Source organism: Rhinolophus hipposideros, assembly GCF_964194185.1.
Source record: "Rhinolophus hipposideros genome assembly, chromosome: 7".
In the NCBI taxonomy this organism is placed as follows: Eukaryota; Metazoa; Chordata; class Mammalia; order Chiroptera; family Rhinolophidae; genus Rhinolophus; species Rhinolophus hipposideros.
The window spans coordinates 35,987,729-36,011,140 of NC_138053.1; the positions used below are offsets into that span (position 1 = coordinate 35,987,729).

Genomic DNA, 23,412 nt, shown 5'->3' on the forward strand with positions numbered 1-23,412 from the left:
TTCCATTGTGTATCTATACCACAACTCCTTTATCCATTCATCCTTCGATGGACACTTAGATTGTTTCCACGTCTTGACCATTGTAAACAATGCTGCTATGAACATGGAGGTACAGATAGCTTTTCAACGGGGAAGACAGTTTTAAGTAGATCAATCAATCATTCATGGACCTAAAGACCCCCAACCCCCAAAAAAAGTGTTGATTCTAGTTCTCTTAAAGGTCTAGATCATTCTATGGCAGGGCAGATATGGAACAAAGGGTTTTGTATCATTCCGGACTCCAGAGATCAGGACAAGTAGTGAAAAAATAATGGAACTTAACAATATAGGCCTTTAATTCATTAAAATGAAGGTAAGTCTAAGAAATCACGAAAGGGCTGAGAAGTTAAATGATGTATTCTTAACTATGTGTATGTTGGAGAGAGGGGGATTTGGGAAACAGGGGCAGCTCGTTGAAAACCCTTCAGGTATTAATATAAAAACCAAACAGATAAAATTTCATTCTTTTTTTAAAGGTAACTAGTTTTTAAAACTTGTTTTTGTCCTCTCTAGTTTAGAACTATCCAGGGCTGAGATAAATAACTGTAGAATCCTCAAATAACCAAGGCCCCTAATATGTGGTCTGTCAGATACGCCTGGCCAGAACATTTCCTTCTCCCGTGACCTAGATCTATCTTAAGAAACCTGCTGCCCAGTTTCAACAGCTCCACTTTCTACCTGCTGTGGACTCCTAAAGTATTCCTCTCCAGTCCCTATAAACGGCAGGTTTAATGTTTAGACTAACAGTACTTAAGATGTGGTATGGCTACCCTGGGCATCCCGGATACTCTTTCAGTGGGTCTTCAAGGTCAAAACTATTTCCATAATAAGAGGTTTTTGCCATTTTCACTCCCATTCTCCTACGAGTGCACAGTGGAGTTTTCCACAGGCTCCACGACATGTGATATAACAGACTGACAACAGAAGCAATTCTGAAAATCTAAGTTTTTTATTAAGCCAAACATGGAAGAGATTTGCAACAATGTAAAATAACACTTTTCACTAATATTTTTTTTGTTTTGGAAAACAGTTATTTTTCATTAAAAATGTTACTTATGTTAGCATGTAAGAGGTGTTTTATTATTATGAAATAAATTGATGTTTTAATTTTTTTCAGTATTAATTTCTAATGCAGCAAATAACTAGAGATATAACCCACATAAACAAAAGCTTTTAGGGGTCCACAATAATTTTTAAGAGTATAAAAGGTGGTCTGAGACCAAAAAGTTTGAGAACCATAATTCTGTCTTCAAAGATAAAGAAAAAAAATCCCAAACTCTCCAGACATCTTGATTTAAGCATGGAAGTTTCAGTACACTGTTTTTTCAATGAAAAAGCATATAGAGTAAATACATAAAGTAAGACGATCTGGATAACTCTATAGTAGGACAAGAAGGGACAAGGGGTTTGGGATCATCCTGGATTCCTGAGTCCAGAAAAAAATAATTGAACTTAACCATAGCTATGGAATAAGCACAGAAGATGAAAGAAGGGAGGAGGAAGATGTTGGGTTATTCTTTAATTTTGCTTTTGAAATTAGTTCAGCGTAAGACACTCCCTCCCTACCATCATCTTATTCCCCTCAAACACTGAGACCATGTCTTATTTAGCACTATGTACAAAGCACTTCATATGTCTGAAACATAGCAAGTACTCAAACTGCATTTTAGTGAAAAGCTAAATAAACACTGATAAAAATGTTCCCCCAAAAAGTGATTTGTAGTTACTCTATTTCCTATAAAGACATTTATAGAAAAAGGAAGAGCATTGAAACTCAACTTTACTTGGAAAAAAAATAGAAGAAAAACCTCCAAATTAAAAGAGTACAGAGTAAAACTGTCATGTAAATGTTTGTTTTGGAGTTATTTGAAGTAATATTAATCTCCGATAACATTTATTGAACGTCTAATATGTGTGGGACACGATGTGAGGTGCCAACTCCAGTAGCAACCAAATACAAGATAACTGTGCTTTTATTTGTTGTACGTTACTGATGGTTTCCGGCTGAACAAGCATGTACACATAGAACCGGAAACATGGTTTTAACCATTTAGAAAATGGAGTCCTAAACAAGTGGCACTTCTGCCTTCACAACACACCATGTATGTTTCTTTGAGCATCGTTGGGTAGGAATGTAGACTCCAATAATTTATTCCTGTGGGAAAAACTATTTTCTTAACCCTGGTTTCCCAGGAACAATTGTGGCCCAAGACAGAAACGCCTCCACTCTGTTCCCATGCAACCCATCCACACAGCTCCTTGAAGGAGCCTTCACATTGCCACTTGGCCCAAACCACTACCTTCTGCGTTTTAGAACTATTGTCTTTGCGAGGGGGGAAGAAAATTTCCAGAGATTCCTGGTAGGGTGGAGGTAAGGAGGTCAACTGCCATGATTCTTAACAGATTCTCAGAGCCAAAAGCAGCTGCAAAGTTACAATCCTTCAGCAAAACTAATAATAAAGTAAGGGTATCACTAGCAGAAACACAAATTCACTAGGAAAACTAGCTTCTTATTAAGCTTCCTATGAGGAAACATAGCAAAATAGGTATGAATTTAAACACAGACGTGTTTGTTTGCATTCCTGACACCTATGAAACACAGGCCTTGTTACCAGTTAATGAAGTACCCTTATTCTATGTCTTCATGTTAACACTGTCCCCTTTGGTCTTAAATTCCTAACTATTTCAAACCCACCTAACAGGCAAAATATATTTAATACCTGATCTAAGACTGAAACAAGTTCTACTTGTATGAATAATGAGGTGCTGCATATTGCATTTGCTTAAACGAACCAGAAAAAAAACATCTAAGTCAGAATTAAATTAGATGTAGAAATGAATAGTTCCTCTACTCTTACGCAACACTTCCCTGAAAGTGTTACAGACACATAATAATTATTAAATATGAAATGGAAAGAATCCGCCTATACTGGCCTCAAACATTTAGTAAACAAGAAACAAAAAAGAAATACCATTTGTTCCTCAATTTTAAAAATCTCACTATGGCTGGAATATGTCAAACCACCATATATCTTAGCCCTCAGCTAATATCAGAAAAAGTTTCCATTTCTGTGCACATTTTAGTTTTTTAACTAAAGATAGTAAAACATCTTGGTAATCTCCTTAAATAAGAATCACAGAGCTAGTGAGAGAGGAGTTAGCATTTGAAAGCAGCAGTCTGAACTGCTCTTCTCTATTATGCAGTAGTCTTACAAAATGAGACAGATTCATGCGTAGATTTCCAAAATGAAAAAATAAAAGTACAAAACCAAATGCATCTTAAAAAAAGGTGATGTGAGATGGGACCTGTACTTCTTGAAGACTGACAATTTTCAAAGAGAATGTACTATTTTGTATGTTTGTATACCTTTTTAACAAATTAATCCTGCTGGACTATAATCTCCTCAAGGGCAGAGACCATGGTACATTCCTATCTGTAGTCCAGCTTTAAGAACACAGTGTGGCACAAGTTAGCATACAATGAAGGTATATTTTAATTTATTTGAGGTGGGCATCTTTTTAAAAACTATTCCTTTTTTAAAATAGATAAGTAGAGACATATCAAAAAGAAATTTAAAAAATAACTTGTTAATTGAGGCAGTTTAAAATGGTAAGATGAATTTGAATTAAAATATTCATTCTATACTTCTCTGACCATCACTCCTGAGTCTCCAATAGCAGGATGGAGCAAGGAGACATGGAAAACTAATTTTGGCTTGTTCTATTTTCAGTCTTAGTGATAAAGGTAAGAAATAAAGAAAAACTATTAGTATGATATAAAAAGGAAGAAATTCAAAATTTGAAAAAAAGGCAAAATAACCAAAAAAAGAATAAATAATGAATAGATCTGGATCACAGTATTATCTGCTTTCAGTAAAACAGAATTGAGCCCAAAGCATTCATCTTCTAAAAATTTTTTTGTACAATATATTCCATACACACACACAATATATATACAAATATATATATATACACACACACACACATATACACACATATACATATATATGTATATCTGTATTTTCTCTGGTTGTTATCCACAATGGAATACAGAACCAAAAGAAAATATAAAATTTACAGTAATGTACAAAGTTCTAATAATAACTATTTAGTTCTGCTGAACAGCCAGCATTCAAAAACATTGCAGATTCCAGTGAGAAAATACTCTAGTCAAAATTGTGGCCAGAGGACAACTACAAAGCATCCAGTTAGCTAGTGAAACATAACATTCCACGGACTAAAGAATACAGACAATACAGAATGCTAAGATCATTTGGTTCCTTTGTCCTTATATTTATCATTATGACGATTAGAATTCACATAAAAGTATGTCATTTTATTCACTTAAAACTTAGACAATATCTTCATGGGGAAAAATTAAGTTATTTCAGCTTAATTTTCAACTTTCTTTTCCTTTTCTAGGATAAATTATTTACCCTAATGTTTATATCTGTAACAAACTCATCCTCCAATCCAATTTATAATCTTTATCTTATACAATACTTTTAATCTTTCCTCATAAGACAAGTTCCACCGTCCTTGACAATCCTCAGGGTACCGCTTAGAAAGATTCAGGTATAAAAAGAATTGAAACTGTCAATGATGAGTATATATTTATGCCCATTCATCTCTCATGCAAACCTATAAAGCGGCAAACACCTTTCTAAGATCTAAAGCTAAAAAGTTTACTTCTAATTCCATCAATTATCTGGATATAGTTTCAAAAGAATCTTAACTTATGATAATTCCTTATTTAAAATGAAAATGGCATGAGGCATAACGAATACCTGTCAGCCATTTAACAAAGACTATATATTACTGAATGAGATCTACAAAAGAAATTTATAAGAACCATTCAATGTATACAAAATGCTTATGAGTTAGAAAATACCTCAATTGGTAAATGAATATAATTGCTAGACTTGATCTCAGATGGATTTGAACAAAGAATTAATTTGCTGATAATTCTCTGAAATACTTTTCCATCAGACTGATAAGACAAGCAAATGCTAGTCTTAAATCTCTATAGCAAAAACTTTGCCATCAATTTACAACTTACTGAGGATCACTTTGTTATCATTAACCCATTTGTTAAAAAATAGTGATGATTGGTTGACTGATGTTCATGACAGAAACAATAAACTGTTTTTTTCTCTCTCTCTACCTTTTAAACAAACATAAAAAAATAGTGATGAATATCCAAAAATCTGGGATTGTAACCAGATTTTTTCCTACCATTTGTCATTGTCATTTGATGATCTGCCAAGAAAAGCTTCTATGCATGAATTCTTCAAATCTTTATCTCAATATTTCGCAAATCAGCAATGAATGAAGACAGAACTATGTACCCAACTACAATGAAGAACTGCATTCAAACAAAACTAGCCACATTTTAGTGAATGTTTGCTAATTTCTATCTAACTCAACACATATATTTATTATCTAATCCCCAAGTCAGACTAGAACCTCCTTTCCACATTCAATTATTTTTCTCTGTGCTTCCTCCAGCTGGAACATTACCAAGCCTCTGTAAGGAAGTGAGTCTGCTGTTTTAAAGAGCAATGCACTTCTTATTCCCACTAACACCCAATACTCTGGTCAGTCTGAATTGTTTTCTTAGTCTAGCCACCCAATCTAGACACTGTAAGGACAATGTCAGTGGCCCAAAGGGTTAGATACTTAGCACTTGGTTTAAAAAGCAGAGAAACTACTGCTGATGTGTATAAGGCAGAACCACCCCAAACTCATGGATAAAATCTGGGACACACTAGTTCCTCCCACCAAGCCCCAAGCACCTGCAGCAGCCCCCTCTTACTTAACCAATGAGGCCTTTTTGACAATTACGGGACAAGAAGAAACTAGACAAGTATTACCCTACTTCAGTCTTCAAATCACACTACTAATACCAACCTAAAGAAAGATCTTTTCAACATTTAGCTTTCCTCAAACACTCTCACTAATCTCCATGTATTTTTCCTCTGACAAGAACCCTGGAATGGTGTGATGTTATAGAGGTGATGAATATTCTACCAACTGTTTTAAACTTTATAAAATAACAGTTTCAGCTGTGAGAAAAACTATGGCCAAAGTCTTCTTGCCCGTCAGAAAGTTCCTGTATGACACCAAATGACACCTGGGGCAGTTGTCTGGGAAATACTACCACACAGCCCTTCTTATCATTGCTGTGAGATCCAGGAAGGAAAGGAGCACATCCAACTCACAGAGGTACTGCTTCTCACTGCACTATTCTCCCAGCTTATAGAGCTCTCTCCCACAGAAACATCAAGAAGCCTTCTTATACTGCCTTTATTCCAGATCATTGGCTTGGCCTCCCGCAATAGCCCAGGGGGACTGGAGAAGACTTTGGACCATCCAGCCCCTCAATCTACAGAAGTCCAGACAATTGGCTTGAGTTTTGTGTAGGTGACTGCATTCTTGTAATATGTGGGAGAGATGCCCAGGAAGATCTCCATTAAGGAAATACTCTTAAAAGAGAAGAACTTCAAAGGATCTTCTATAGTTGACTTGATTCTCCACAGTTTTTTCAAACTCCCTTAGAAGCCTAAATTTTCTTTATTTGGTTTCCTCCTAGTTTAGATGCTAAGGTTGGAATTTTTAAAAAATTTAATTGGCGCATTGTTCAACCATAAGCGTCAGTAGAAAAGTGAAGGAAAACCAGGCAATAAAGAATAGTGACTGCTATCCTGATGATCCCACAAGGTCAATGGCTCTATAGTCCTCTCCGTGTTTTTTTTTTTTTTCTTGAAATCTAAAACATTCAGGAGAGTGAACAGTCCTAATTTACTAGTGAACAGTCCTAAGTCACTATGAATTATCTGACTATGAAAGAGAGAAATACATAGTATGATTAAACTTGTGGGAAAGATTTTCTGTCTAACTTCCAGGGCATCCAAAGGCTAGTCTTAACTCATTCATCCCTTCAGCCCTCAATTTCTTTTGTCCAACCAGATCCACCTACCTCTCCTCTCCAACCCTGATTCTATCTTTCCACCTCATAGAACAGTTTCCTGCTCCCCAAACCAGGCTCATTTCTGAGCCAAAGACTTGCAAGGCTCAAGGTATGACCATTTTAAAAATCTCTGCCTATCAGGCTGAGTTTTCAAGGATCACCTACATATAAATGATAATCACTGATTTTAATTGAATCTAAAGTATGCTGTCTGTTTATCTTGTCTCAAGATGCTTTCTTGGAGATTGTTAAGTAAAGCACAAAGAACTTTTCCACCACTGTTTTCCAGGTAAAAACTGAATTGTAGCCTCAATCTTAGACTATTAAATGATGCTAACATACTATTCCTATAGTTCCTATTTCCATAAACTGAAACAAAAAAGACAGAAGGATTAAAAACAGAATTTAACTTATATTCCATCACATAGAAAGAAACTACAGTCTTCCATTTGTTAAGGTTTTCTTTCAATGTGGTAATTTATCATAGAACAAAAGTATATATAAAGAAAATGTGGTAAGCTCACATTTTTGACAGATAATGCTAAAAAATTATTTTAAAGAAATGCATACGATAGGACAATTGTTATTTGTAAGATAAAAAGATGAAATCACAATTCCATACTGCCTTACAACCATGAATATCTAATTTGTTATCCAGGCTTCTCATTTTAGAAGTTGGGAAATATTTTCAATTGGATGCCAATCTGAAAACAAAAAACAAAAATAGTTTTTTATAAGAGTCTCCCTCACTAGATTATGTAACAGGAAGTGCTTTCTGGGGACTTAGTTCATATGAAAATAATTGGCAAACCGTTTAAGTTATGTTTTCAGTTCTGGGACTTCAAAAAATCCATGCTTTTTCACCCTCTGGATTTACTTCAAGCAATACCACAAACCAGAAAAGATGGGGAAATAGAGAGAAAGAGAAAGAGAGAGGATTCCTTCTCCGTCAATGTGCTTCCAAGTCCTGAATTTGCTCCCCTCTGGTGAATACTTCTAACATCCTCAAAACGAAGTCACAAATCCCTAGGCCCAACAACCTCAGACCTCAATTGAGGGTGAGCTCTGGTATTTACATTCCTTAATAAGAATTTAAGTTACTCTGAAATATCGTAACCCCGCATAAGGACAAATAAATCTAAACAGTCATCAAATAATTACTTGTCCTAATCTAGTACATCTATCTAAGGACCTAGAGAGTTGCCATAACTTTTGTTTGGTTTTTGGTAATACTTAAATCGCTACTTCCTAATAGTTTCACTCTCCCTGCCAAACAGGACATAAAGTATTAAATCAATCTTGAGGACTGGTGCAGCACATCTCTCTCCCCACAAAAGAAGTCACCAAAGATCTCAAACCCAGAATGGATATCCAGTCTTCAGTGCAACAGTCAGCAGTCCCTTCCAAGGGCAAGACCAAAAATACCTCCTTAGCCAAAGGGGAAATCTTGACACTAAGGTCCCTCCTTATAAGCCTTTTCTGGAGATGTGCATATTAAATGGGTTACAGCAATATGTTACCTGGAAAGGAAAACAGGATGAGCATTAAATAAGCCCATTATCAGCAGACAAAAGAAGAAAAATGAGCCATACCAGCAGCAAGTTTGTTAACAGGAAAAGTACGGAAAGCTCTACTGGGATAGACAAGAATTGAAAGTTAAAAATGGCAAAACTGAAACTAAATTTGCCTCCTTCACAAATGTATAGGTCAGAAGGTAAAACCACTGACAAGATTTTAACTGAAAGATATGTGGTCCTGAATTACTAAAACTGTCTTGAGAAAGTATAAGTGGTGAAGATTTTAGTAAAAGAGAATGAATGTGTAACAAAAACCCATACCCAGATTGGTAATTCCTGCAATCATAAATTCTATGGATAATGAAATAATCTGCACCGAAACACCCAAACCTATGGAAGAAGGGTTAAGTCTACATGTCCTTTGTACTCAAAAGGAGTAAGTACAAAACAGACATATTTTCCACTATTCCATCTCCTGTTTGAAGACACTAGAAAATTCTACACCTGTCCTTCAAAAGTTATGAAATCATAATTAAAAAAAAAAAAAAACTAGTCCATCTGAAACCTGAAAAACACCTCAAACTGGTAGGAGATAATTTCTTGTTAACTTTAGACACTGTAGTTCCTATTCTCCTTATTAAAGGAGGCTACATAAGCCTCCAAGGAGTGACTAATACATTAACCAAAATAATGCATTGCCAAACGGGCTCCAACACAGGCTCCGAAAATATGGATGATAGATAGGAAAGGATGAGAAATCCAATTTCCTACATGAAAGTTGATGGATTGCTTTTTTTTTTGTTCTCTTCTGTAGGACTTTTCCACTGTCCTCCAAAATGAGACCATTTGAAAATATTCGTATCTAGAGGAGCATATTCTAAGAGGGGAGAAAAGGCCCCAATTTTAAGATGTGAGAATGTACTTTAATTCTGTAGACACAGGTTCACCAAATCAGCTAGCAATGATCTTGACCAAATGGATGACTCAGCCTTGTTGGGGGATTTTTTTTTTTTAATTTAGATGAAATTTCACCCTTAAAATCCTACAAAGATAGAAATTCCAAGCATTCTACCTAGAACAAAGAAAAAGCCTTGGAATAATCATTTGAAAGGATCGAATGATTTGTCTTAAAAATGTTTTACACTAGAGTACTATACGGTCTCTAAGGCTCCTTTCCATTCAAATCTTTTTTAATTCGCTTAGTGACCTACCAGACTCTTCTTAGAACCTTAATAGTTACAAATAGAACGTGAATGAGAAAGAAAATTCAGAATTAAAGTTGTCATTAATCCTAATTAAACATCACAGACAGGAAGATGGCAGTAGAATAAAGCATTTGTGAATCACAATGAGTAATGTAATGAGAATATAATGAGTAATCCGCAGGCCCATGAATGAGGCATAACATACAACAAAGTCAGGGTGGTGTTTGGGATATAATATAGTGGACAGTGTCTCTGTCTTTTGGGTCGCAACTAACCTACCCAAAAGGGGTAGACTTTGGCTTCTATTATATGACAAACTATCTATCTGAAGTAACCATACCACTCGCAAGAAAACACATCAACTAGAGGATGAATTCTCTAACTTAGGTGTGAATTCTCCCTTACTGGCAGTTCTCCTACTTTCTATCCCTAAAGGGAATCCATATACTCAATACTGCAAATTGATAAGACATCTCCTCCCCATACAGTGACTCCAGCACTTCTGGTCCAAACAAAGCCATTGTTTTAACTAGGGTGGGATTTCTGCTCTCCGTTCAGTAAAGGGTTGTGGCTGTTTTGCAGGGCATTCCTGCAGGTTCTTGCTTTGACTCTTCAAGTCACATTGTGGTATCACCGTGAGGGATCCTTGATATTTAATGAGCCTTCAACTGAAAAACTGATGTTTATCGGAAGCCGGGAAAATGAAGCTTGAACGCCCTGCAGACTGCCTCAGCAGCAGGACGGTGGCAATGCGGGCAGGCACCTCCTTGGCACCGAGCAGAAGTAAGCAAGCCTTTCCCCAAGTTTCCCTTTCTTCCACTAAATTAACCTGCCAAGCCCCCCACCCCCACCCCATTCTATTAGGAAAAGGCATGCCGGCAACTCGCTGAAGGACAGGGGGACAGCTCCCAGCGCAGCACAGAAGTTGGGTTTGGCAGGGGCCGCGGCTTAACCCTTGCAGCCCGAGAGCGGCGGCGGACACCACCTTCTCCGGGGGCAAACCCGGGCTGCCAACTTTCCCTCCTCTTCGCACAGCAGCCCAAACTTTGCCGTTCGCCCACCTGGCCGCGCAGCGGAGCGTCTGGTCCAGCCGCTCCGGACGATCGCCCCTACCCGAGCAGGCGGTGGCGCTGACCTTCACACCAGCCCCCAGCCCCGCGCCGGCCGCTGCCCGACACCGCCCCCACCCCCCGCCATCCCGATGCCTCCAGCAGCCTCCCCCAGTCCCCTTTCGCCGCCCCCAAACCCTCGCAGAAAACCCGCGATGGGGAAGACTGCAACTCAACCCCTCGCGTCACATCTGGCCACGGTCCTTTGGGCCCCAGAGAGCCCCAACCCCGGCACCGCTGACCGCCCACTCACCATTGGTGAAGGGCTCCATTTTCCCCCCGCCGCGGCTCCTTACAGCCGGAGCGCCCTAGCTTCCTACTCCGAGAGCTGAAGCGGCCCTGCCGACTGAGCATGCCCAGCACTGCTGCCGAGGGCTGTTGGGGAGGTGCCGCGAGGGGGGGCTCCGCTCCGCCGCTCTGCGGTTCCGCCGCTCCGGGTTTTGGCGACAGCTGCAGAAAATGCGAGGGAGGCTAGGAGGAAAAGCACGGTCCAGCCCCGAGCCAATTCCGGGAGAAGAGTGGGAGGAGCTGGTTAGACCTGGGGGCTGGTCCAAGGGCGGGGCCAGGACAAGCCCCGCCCCCGCAAGAAAGGGCAGCCTCTCTGTCTCTTCCACTGCCGGGAACGACATTGAGTCATTCAGCAAATGTGACGGCACACTGCCTCCCTCCGGGGCAGGGTCCCAGGCACTGAGTCCCAGCGCGGCACCGCGGCGGAAAAACACGGTCCTTGCCCCGTGGAGCGGACATTCCAGAAACAGGCAATAAACAAACAGAAGATACACAAGGCTGAATAAGTGCCCCGCTGCGCATTAAATCAGGGTGATGTGATGGAGAGTGAGTGGGTCGCTAATTCGGAAGGCTTGGTGAGGAGGCCTGGCTGGGAGGTGCCGAGATCGGAAGGCAGAGCAGGAGCCTGCGGGTGAAGGTCGCTCCCTGGATTGCGAAGCTTCGGGTCCCTGGGGAGACTGGCTCTGGGGAGCGCACTTGCCCAGGCCCCGAACGTGAAAGCGCTGTGGGCCCTCTCGGAAGGGCTGCCCGCCCACAGCACAGCGGTCGCAAGTGCTGGGGAGGAGGGACCCCGGCGGAGCCGAAAGCCCCAGGGCTTCGGTCCTCGGGCTAGTGGTTTAGGGCGGGGCCTCCACATGCAGGCGAATGACAAAACCCGGCGCTGGAGCCGCAGGGGGACGCGGGCGCCGCAGGATGTGGGCAGAAGGCCAGCAGGAGCCGAGCCCTAAATCAACACTTCGGGTCCCCGGGGGGTGCCGCCGCTGGGGTTCTCCGCCAGACCCCGCAGAACTAGGCCTCCGAAGCAGAAATTCCCCTAGTTACCCCCGCCCTCCAGCGCTCGCGCTTTTGCCTCCAGCCCCAAGCCACCATTGTTTCCAATGTCAAATCCGGGCAGACCCGGAGAACCTTCCCGAGGGAGCAACTAGGGGCCCCGTGAGCCCCGGGAATCGTTGGGGCCCCTCTTCCTCACCCTTTGCTGGGTGTGCGCATCGCCGTCACTCTCGTGGCTAAGGCCGCGCGGCCCTCCCAAAGCGCTGCCACCGCCTCCTCTCCCTCTCCCTTCTCTCCCGCCTACCCGACCCCTGCAGCCACTTGGCTCCAGCTGTGCCTCACTGCAGATGCCAACTGTCACACGCTCCTCTGAGGCTGTCCACAGCAGGCGCAGAGCGTCGGGCGCAAACTAGCAGGCGGCGAGCACAACCAGGACAAAAAGGGATGGCCGGGATGTCGTTTGACCCGCGCGGGAATTAGAAATTAGGCGTCGAAGAAGTAAACTCGAAGTGTAATATTGTGTTTTTAAGTGACAAGTGTATTAAATCACTCACTTCCCACCCCACATTAAAACCCCATGAACACCAATCGCACTTAGAATAAAAGTGAAACTCTTAACAACTCTGGGACTTCATCTCTTACACGTGCTCACGATTCTTCGGCCACAAAGGGCTTCTTGCAGTTCCTGGAAGTAACCAAGTTCCATCCAGCATTGTTAACCATTCCTCTTGCATATTCCTCGTGCAAGAACTGTTACTTCTGCCTGGCACTTTGCCTGTTGGTTCCTTCTTGTCATTTAGATCTCAGCTCAAATGTCACCTCCGCAGAGAGCCCTTCCCTGACCACGCAATCGAAAAAAGGTACAAACCTGGTCTACTGCTTAATTTTCTTACAGCATTCATTGCTCCCTAAAACAATAGTTTTGTTCGCTGCTTGGTTATTATCAACCTCCCTCTCAAGAACGCAAGCTCCGTGAAGGCAGCAGAGTCATCTTTTTTAAGGGTTATGTGCCTAATCTCTGAATAAGGATGCAACAAATAATTTTTGAATGAATATGTGAATGGATACAATGGTATTTAGAGTTCTAGTTCACTTGCAATATCGAACACCCAGAGAGCATCTCTATATTGAATGGTGCGTTTGTGATCAGTACAGAGAAGGTATCTATATCATGTGATACCCCACTGTGTGTGTTAAATAAAATAATCAGAGACCTTTTACTGCTCCCCCACACGCCAGCGAACTTAAGAACCAAAAACAGGAAGTGAACCACAGGAGCTGTTGCATCAGTGTTCAGATATTACATAGTATATGCAGGACTGGTTTTGTTAAAAGGACCCCTACACATTGCATTGCTTAGATAAGAAGCCCTTCTCTATATTTTAGGTCACATCATGTTCTATTGGAGTTATTTTTGCAGCCAAAGCACTTGATATCAGAGATACAGTACTTAAAACTTCACAGCTTGTTACATCTCACCTCATCTCACCTGTAAGTTAGAGTCTGTTATGCTTTTAAGTGTGAAACACATTATCTTGTGGTTTGTCTTAAATACTCCATTTCTGAAGAGACTTGTGGTAAAAATGTTTCACCATTGCACTAGTAAATATAGGTGGATTCATGTGTTTCTGAGATTTCTTTGATAAAGAGACAAATAATTTATCTTCTCTTTGCCAACTTCTTGCCTCCCATCCCTCCCATTCCTACACACACACACACACACACACACACACACACACTCAAAGACATTAAGGACCTTTTAAAGACTTGTGGTTTTGTGTTGGAAATAAAAGAGTATTCAAAACCAAAATGTTTCAGGATACATACCTTCGAAAGAATAATAATGAATTTTGTTTTATTCTGGTTTTTTTGTGTGTTTTGTTTTGTTTTTGAGGGGGATGCCATTTTACATTTCACTTCACAAAGCTTCTTTGTGGGAACACAATTTAACAAATTCACTACTGAAGCCCATTATGTTTCAGTCTTTAATCTCCTCCTATCCTCCCACACAGAACTTCCTCTTTAGTTTAAGGGCATAATACCTTTAAGTTATTATGAAGTTACTATTCTTATCAGAGGAGATAGTGTGATATTATCTACTATACCCATTTACTATTTGCAGAATCCTTGCTCTCTACCATTTAACATTTGAAAACCAAACTTTCGGAGGGCTAATTATAATATATAATAAATAGCATGAAAGGGAAAATGTGAACGCCCTGAAAAACAAACAGCATTTATTTATATATTTAAAAAAGCAACAAACTTGGTAATCAGAGAATGTGAACTTTTTTTTTCATCAAAATAAAGCACGTGGAATGCCATGGATCAGCTCACCCAAGCCTGAATTTAACAGATAAGGGATCTGAAGTCTAGAGAAGTTTGAAGATTTACTCACAGTCCGGTGGCAGGCATAGACAGGAACTCAGGTGGTCTGGGTTCTAAACCAGTGCTCCAGAAATCGCTTCTCTATTCCCACAGAGAAGTTAGGGTCAATGACAATAAACTATGAAAGGGATACAGAATAAAGAGAATTACAGCTAACTTCAGGCGACTAGAAGGCTATTCCATTAATGATTGATATTGCAATTTAATTTATTGATATTCCATGTCAACTTTAGGTTTAGCATTATTAAATATTCTTTTTAATTATTTTGAAATAAGCAATAGAAATACATTAATTCAGTGTACACACTAAGTGTGTTCAGCAGTCTTAAATAAATAGAGGATACTACTTGCTGCCATGATGTTTCCAGCTCCTCCAGACTCTACCCAGGCACCCCAGAGACTGGAGGAGTGAATATCTCCTTACTTCTATAACCCATTTGCCGCACACATGCTCAGCGTCAATTAGTGATGTTTGAAGTTATACCAAATTAAGCAATGTTTAGAGCACTAAGAACAGCAGAATCATTATTCAACAGAGTCCTTATAGAGCTTAGTCATTAACAAGAAGATTCAGCCAAATAAAATGAAATGTTATCAGGAAGGAACAGCATACGAATCCAGATACTTTGGAATACACAAGCAAAACACTGATAAACGAAACAATAAGGAAATTTATCATCTCACATAACAAGTCCAGAGATAAGGCAGTCTCCAGTCATCGTTCCCCAACCTCATCAAAAACCCAGTTTCTCACTCTATCCAGTCTGTGAGCAATTTTCTGAAAGACTGCATGCCATATGGTCAAAAAGGCTGCACCAAGGGAGGAAGAAGGAAACTCTTCTCTGGTGTCTCTTTCTTAAGAACAAGGAAACTTTTCTCAGAAATCCCCCACTAGAATTCTCTTTAGGTTTTATTTGTTGAAATTGTATTTCGTAAATCACTGGAAATGAAAACAGGGTTCCCACGATCGGTTTCTTAGACAAAGCAGAGTTTGGATCACTTCCCTTATTTCATATGGAGGAGGAGGCGAGCCTTGGGCAAAATCATTTTTCTTATTCAGAAGGGAAAAATAGGGTTAAGCAACCAAAATGGCAGTTGGCAACCTACATGTTATGAACACAGATACCTTTTCATAACCTTTTGATATATTTTTAAACCCTGACACTGTATAGGAAAAGTAAAAATAGAGCCCAAATCAATGCAATTTTTCCATATAATTAATTGATCGATATAATTAGGATTACAAAACCAAAACATGGTGTATTATTACACCTTGAACTCTGACCTGACAGTAACTACTAAAATGGAAATATAAATCTTAGGCAGTTGTATAGTTTGCTAGGGCTGCTGTAAAAAAATGATCACAACCTGAGTGACTTAAACAGAAATTTATTGTTTCATAGTTCTGGAGGCTAGAAGCCCAAGAAGAAGGCACCAGAGAAAGATATGTTCCAGGCTTCTCTCCTTGCTTCTAGTAGTTCTTTGGCTTGTGGTAGCATAACTCCAGTCTTCACATAGCATTCTCCATGTGTGCATGTCTGTGTCCATAGTTTCCCTTTTAATATGAACACTGGTCACATTGGATGGGGGGCCCACCCTACTGCAGTACGACATCTTCTTAACTAATCACAACTGCAACAACGCTATTTCCAAATAAAGTCCCATTCTGAGGTGCTGGGGGTTACAACGTCAACGTACGAATTTTGACTGGACACAATTCAACTCATCATAACAGCATCTTCATAACGGAAATAAGTTTGAAGATAAGTATCAAGAAAGATTTGACTTTCATGGATAGCATCAAGAAGTAAAAAAAAAAAAAAAAAAAAAAAAACAAAACCTGCAGAAAGGCAGAAAATATTTGCAAATCATTTATCGCCCAAGGGATTTGTATCTAAAATATACAAAGAACTCTTACAACTCAATAATAAAGCACAAATGATCCAACTAAAAATGGGCAGAGGATCGGAATAGACATTTCCCCAAACAAGATACACAAATAAGTACATGAAAAGATGTTCGATATCATTAGCCAACAGGGAAATGCAAATCAACACCACAGTGAAGAAGCACCTGACAATATGGTGAGGCACAGGCATAGGGTGGCTCGAATGAAAAACCAGATAATGATAAATGTGGGCAAAGATGCAGAGAAATTGGAACCGTTGTACACTGCTGGTGGGAGTATAAAATGGTGCAGCTGTGCTAGAAATAAGTCTGACAGTTGCTCCAAAGTCTCCACATAGAGTTGCCACAGGATCCAGCAATTTTAGCCTGTGTATATACCCAGAAGAATTAAAAATTCATGAGACACAAAAATTTGTACATGAATGCTTATAGCAGCACTATTCATAACAACCAAAAAGTGTAAACATTACAAATGTCCATCAAAGAAGCCTGTTACAGAAGACCATATATTGTATTATTTATTCCATTTATGAGAGTATGAAATGTCCAGGCTAGGCAATCTACAGAGTCAGAGAGCAGATTAGTGGTTGCCTAAGACTGAAGGGAGGAAAGACTAGGAAGTGACTGCTAATGGGTACAGAGTTTCTTGTTGGGGTAATGCAAATGTTCTAAAATTGACCATATTGATAGGCACACAACTCTGTGAGTATACTAAAAACCATTGTCTCTATGATTGGGACAAGTTGCTAAACTTCCCTGGGTTTCATTTTCTCCTTTATAAACTGAGGACAAGCACCCCCCTTTTAGAGTTATTGTGAGGATATGATGAATATACACACTGAAAATGCTTTGAATAGAGACTGGCACACAATAAGCACTAAAAATGTATTTACTGTTACTACTAAATGTGAATTGTGCAACTTTAATACCAGGTAGATTACATGCAAAAAAACCTTATACTTGCAAAGTATAAAGCAAGAGCAAACAAATTTATAAAATGCTGACATATTCCAAACTGATAACTTAAAATAACGATGTCCTGAAGAAGCCAAGATTTGGTGTTGAGCTGATGTCTAAGACCTGAATCAGATGGGGCCTCCCTGGGCCAGGAAGTGGCAGGGAGAGTGGGCCCAACTCCAGCCATGAAAACCAATCATAGGCCCTCTTCTATACAAGTCAGAAGATGTAAAAGATGTTTTTAGAAATGATAGATAGCTGGAACTTTTGATTTCCTTGCTCTTTCTAGGGCGATGTTTATATTCCTGAAGATACAGGTTCAGTTTTCATTTTTATTTCTTACAGCTATGCTGAAATAGAGCCTGCCTAAGGTTCATTCCCATAAAATGTGTCCTTCAGGTTTTTGTTTGTTTTTGAGCATGAGAAAGTCCTGTAATATTTATGCAGAAGATTACACTTGACTGTGATTCTTGGCTGTCTCTGGGCTGACTCAGATGCTGTTTCCCTCCCGCTGGCTGATAGTTGCCGGCACAAGCAAGCTGTCAATCAGATAGCAACATTGTGCCGTGCCCACGGTGTGCTGAGCACCCGAGAGAACAAAAAATAAAACCGAAGCTGAAGTTTTGCTTGTAAGGTACTTATAATAGGTTGGGCCAATCAGGACGAGTACCCAGGATATATGATACACATACTGCACACTACATGCCACAGAAGCATATAATCATGTACTAGCAGGATGAGCCTGAGGCAAAATTGCCAAGTAGGCTTGTCTCTGCATTTCCCCAGGTCCCATTTTTTTATTTCCCTTCCTTATTTCTAGGTGCTGTTTTACACAGTCAACACATAGTTATCAAATGGCACCTGTATGCAACACCCTTGGGTAAGTGACAGACACTGCCTTCCAGAGTTTCCTACCCAACCAGTACTTTCTGGGGTATTGCCCTCATTCCAGAACACACAACCCCCCAACCCCCACCCAAATCCTCTCTCCCAGCTTCGAGATCCTTTCTCCTTGGGGCCCTTTTCTCAACTAACTGTAAAGAAATAAGTATTTAAAAAAACAAAATGACACTAAGGCACGTCTAACACGTTACAATTTAATATTTTAACTTTTTTAGCCCAAAGGAGTGAAGCTGTGATGGTAGAATTATAGAAGAAAAGCAACTTTTTTTAAGGGGAGATGTATTTTGAAACAAAATCTATGTTTCCTTTTTTAAGCAGCACTTTTTAGATCTGGATTTACAAGCCCAAAGCTGCTGATGTTCTTTCTTTCTAGGTCCTCAAGTGAGACAGAGGCGCCAACAGTTGGTATTCTTCCCTTGACCTTAAAATACAAACAGCTAGGCTTCCCAGAGACACAGGTATCTGAAACTAGAAGAGTAATTTGCTTTTCCTCTTTGGTAATGACTTTTCTAGAATATAGAACATAATTTTTTTTTAAATAATTTATTTATTGGGGTGACAATTGTTAACGAAATTACAAGAACATACTTTTTAAAGCAACCTCTCATTAATGAACAACTTTTTAATTTTTGCTGAAGTGACCCTAATTCAGTCCCTGAATGTGAATTGAATGAACCAGGTCACAGGGTCTGATTCCTGTGGTTTCTGTCTGGTTCACATAGATTTTGCAGGCCAGACCTTCTCTTTGATCCTGATGTCTTAAGTCTCTACCTGTTTACCCCCTACCAGCTAAACGGTTCTGTTTGTGCTTCTAATATTCCTGCTTTTAGTCTTTGGGTCTACATCTGGAGGTATGAATAGAAAGAAAATAAAATTATACACCAACTGCCTTAGGCCACGGAGACAATTGTTTCTCCTTTAGAAAAAGTTCACCAAACCCTTTCCCACCTCTTTCCATATTTGAGTTTTTAGAATATTCTGCCTATCCTTTGCCTGACTTTCCAATTCAAAATATTAGAAATGAGTTAGAATTTTCAAACTACTAGAAAACAGTTTTTAAAAGGGAACATGGTTTGAAAACTGAGAAATAATGTCCTTTGTATCTCTTAAATCTGAGACAGTCTACTCTGCAAACTTTAAAATGAGGTTTGTAATTGTAACTGAGGTACTGTTTGGATGGTTAGAGGAACATGTCAGGTAGTATTAAGATGAGAATTGCTCGCAGAGGTATGAACCTAAAATGTTGTATTGAAAGAAGGAAATATGGCATAATTCAGCAGAAGGATAAACACAGTGTGAGAAATCATGTCTGTAAACACTTCAAGATGAGAATTAATGAGTCATATACTGAAAAGAGAAAACTGGTTTCCTGACCTTACCTGGGAGTATGGTAGAAGATGAGGGTTTTGGGGGAAAAGAAAACAAATTAGCAAAAGATCTTGAAGCTGTGAGGTAAAGTTTGCAGAAGTGAGTGAGGCAGAAATGGTTTTCTATCTTGCTTGTGAAGTCTGCATTTCTCCAACTTTCTAACCATTTCTCCCTATGAATATTGGAAAGTTTCCCCGATTTCAGTTGTGAAAAAATGATCTGTTTATACCGCTGACTTCCTAAGTATGATACAGCGTTAGGCAACCCACAACCTTATTTATGAGAAGTCAATAATACACAGTCAATACTGCAAACCAATTTCCATACTAAGGAGCCTCATATGGAAGAGTGATAGGCATTTGTATATTGAAAAATAAATTATTACGGCTTCGGAGAATATGCTAAACCAGGTATCCTGACTGACCTTCTTGCTAAAAATAACTTAAAATATAGAATAAAGTGTATTTTATAATTGTTTTAATGCACCAATGTCCTAGAAAGTTAGTAAGGAATACTCAGGCATCAAAAACAGTGAAGACAAGAACCCTGAGGAACAAAAGGGTGAAATCAGTGTTCAATTTGAGGGCATCTGAAGCTTCAGTTTTTATGTTTTTGACATATGACATATGACAAAACCTGGGCCTGCCCAAATTGGGGGACATAAAAGGAAACAAAATTCAGGTATAATATGTTTACGAAAGATTCTTCTGAAAGTAAAGGATACAGAAAACTTCAAAGTAACAGGATACACAAAGATTTATCCAGCAGATTACTAATCAAAAGAAACCAGTGGTACAGCTATGTACATATCTGGGGAAACTGTACTTTACCATGGAAAGTATTACTAGATATAAAAGATTAACATTTGGCACTGACTATTATAGGATATAGGGGTAAGAAGAAAGTGAATTAACACCCCCTTTCAGAAAAATAATCTGGCACCAACTATTAAAATGTTGGATATATAAAATACATATATATATATATATATATAAAATACATATATGCTTCCGCCTAGCAAACCCACTTCTTTCATAAAATTCTTTTCACCTTTTTTTTCCTTATGATTTGGAGACATGACTTTGATGAGATTAAGGTTTCAGGAAGCAGACAATATAATAGGTGATTGATTTCAAGTCTGTAAATATAAAATTTGTAAACCATGTATGTTGAAATGAAAAATAGTGACACATGGTTAAATGCAACAAAGGTCAATGTTGAATATAAGTAAAGGGGTGTTGCAGAGTAAAACATGTGGCCACTTTAAACAACCTTGTAGTTGGTAGGCATTGATGTGCAAGTGAAAAACTAGCTTCTCTGACTATTGAGAGGTTTCCTGGTAGTTTGGGATAAACCCTTCCCTGACTCCAAAAACAAAACAAAACAAAACAAAAACGCCCAGGAACTTCCCTCAGAAAATTAGAATCTCTTGTAGTAGTTCCTTGCTTGTCTGCAACCTCAAATAGACCCAATGACACAGCAAGGACTGAAATGCAGAAGTATGTACAGGAAGTAGGACAAATTCCTGTCGTGGTGATAATTTGGACTCTTGAGGGCTGTGCCCATTCACTCCCACACAAAGTCTAAAAGGGAGAAAGCCACTGGATCTGGGCGCCCCTGATCGGAAAGGTTTCTCATTCTGAGAGGGCTGTGGAAATGACAAAATTCTCCTCGGAGCTCTGTGGGGAATCAGGATGGCACAGAGTTGTGTCCGTTTACTTCATCATCTAGCCGTGACCATGTATATAACTTGTTTGTTCATTTGCAGTAAAAGAATAAGTACAACTAACTTTAGGCAAGTCTTCCTTGGTGTTGGGGATCTGGCATCTACCATAAAAGTTTTGAAATACCATACTAATAAGTACAATACATTTCTTTTTAAAATACTTTATTTAAACATTATTGGTACATTCATTCTCATGAAATAATAACTTTGCTTCTTTCTGTACTCAATTTTTAAGAATCTGAGAAATTACAAATGTATTTAAATAAAGAGCTAAAGGGAAGACCATGTAAAACTTGGAAATTTGTGGTAGGCAAGTTACTGAATAAAAGAAAGAACTTTGCTTATTTATGGAAATATTGATGGTACAGTTCTACTGAAGCTCATACACATTTTAGTGCTTAATTTACATATTATTTTGATGGGAATAAAACAGTATTCTTTACTCTTTCCATTTCTTTATGCTCAAGTATCTATAATTATAGAGGGCTGTCACTAAGGTGTTGCACAGATCTCGGTAGGATACTGACCAGGACAAATCTAGAGTCAAAGATGTTTCTAAGATTCCAAGAAATGATTTGAAAACAAACCTAACAAAATATGCATTGGATCATGCCCCTGGTCCACCCAAATTGTATTCTGTCTCTGACTGAGAAAGGTCTATAGACCTTCATGATATCACTCCAGAAGGGATTGCATAACACCCTCCATACCACCCCTGCCGCAACATCCCCAGCTTCCCTTAATAACCCAGATAAAGTAGTCATTTGTGTATTGATTCAAACCTTTCTACAACTTACCTATACTTCCATACTGATTCAAATGTAGGAACATGAATTTATTAAATTTACTACCTATATTTAGAGGAGTGTTTTCTTTATTCTAAGTGCCTTGTTCAAGCAATTAAAAGAAGCATCTAGAAAAGCATTTCAGAGATCAAGAGTTTCCCTTAAAATATGAAGAAATGCTAACACTGGATTACAATATAGGACGATACATTTAAATATTTACATTAAACCATGCTTTCACCCAAAAGATATAAAATATAATCTAATTCTGCAACTTTCAAAAGATTTACTAAAAATACAAATGTACCAATTAAAGTGATGTGATATCATCGTTCTCTCCTGTGCCTTTGAGACTGCAGATTTTACTTCCTTGGAAGATGACCTCAAAAGGCTATTCTTGAGGCTTTTAATGAATGAGAGCCTCAAGCCTTCCTGGCCTATTCGATAAACGCTGACATACAGTTTTTAACAATCTGAGGTTTGGTGACAAAGTCTCTATATTCCTGACTTTTATGCTTCCTATTTGATTCAGATTTTTCCATGAATGGTAAGAATTAAACACCAGGATGCTGAGCAAGGCTAAAAAGCAGCAAAGTTGCAAAAGAGTGGCACAACGCGAGGCAATGTAGATCATCTGTGCTGTGGCTAAACTATTAATATTACAGCTACATCTATATGTCTATATCAGTATCTCCACATATCTCCATTACTCAGAAAGTTTACTTTTAAATAGGCTACCAAATTGCCCTTACCCCACCCCCAGCACCATACATCGGTCAGCTAGAAACCATATTTTACAGCAGGAAACTGCACTGGATTACTTCTTGAGGCTTCTTACTGGTGAGACAAAACATCTGTAACTCTGACTTAAGCTTTGCTGATTTCATGCAAATGTGCCCACAGCTGGTGTGCTCTTTCTTTCAACCGTTTAAATCTTAACCAGTAGCCAAGTCCTCAGAGTGGGAAGATTCTTCTCCAGCCACTCAATATTTTTGGGTATGGTTTCCAGAACAATTTCAAAAATATCCAGATGTGATCCTTGGGCCTTAAGAGATTCAAAGAACAGTTGCACCTGAAAAATAAGCAAGAAAAGAATTATTGACATGGTCCATAAAACACTTTCTCTTCCAAAGGGTTCCAAAACAGCTTGCAAATTATACAAACACAGGTGCAAGCATTTTTCTGCCATCCTCTAAAAGGTTATTTTCTTTTTCTCCTCTTTTTTTTGCATAATTATCACTTTATCTTCAAACAATAAA

The 23,412-nt window shown here is 39.1% G+C and overlaps 2 protein-coding genes across 4 annotated transcripts in view; both read right to left on the bottom strand.

Moving 5' to 3' along the window:
• LNPEP (leucyl and cystinyl aminopeptidase) overlaps positions 1-12,489 on the bottom strand; it is a 92,353-nt gene extending 79,864 nt beyond the window's left edge. For 2 of the 3 annotated variants that reach the window (XR_013993710.1, XM_081054607.1), the window contains exon 1: positions 12,318-12,489. Coding sequence is in view for 1 of the 3 variants with exons in the window: in XM_081054606.1 (XP_080910732.1) it covers positions 11,094-11,112 (19 nt within the window). In the remaining 2 variants the exon portion in view is untranslated. Of the gene's footprint in view, positions 1-11,093; positions 11,291-12,317 lie in introns of all 3 variants that reach the window. The other variant, XM_081054606.1, reaches the window with a different exon arrangement.
• Positions 12,490-21,522: 9,033 nt separating this feature from the next.
• Positions 21,523-23,412, bottom strand: part of ERAP2 (endoplasmic reticulum aminopeptidase 2) — a 39,064-nt gene continuing 37,174 nt past the window's right edge. The window contains exon 19 of the mRNA XM_081053722.1: positions 21,523-23,225. Coding sequence (XP_080909848.1) covers positions 23,082-23,225 — 144 coding nt within the window. The 3' untranslated portion in view covers positions 21,523-23,081. The remainder of the gene's footprint in view (positions 23,226-23,412) is intronic.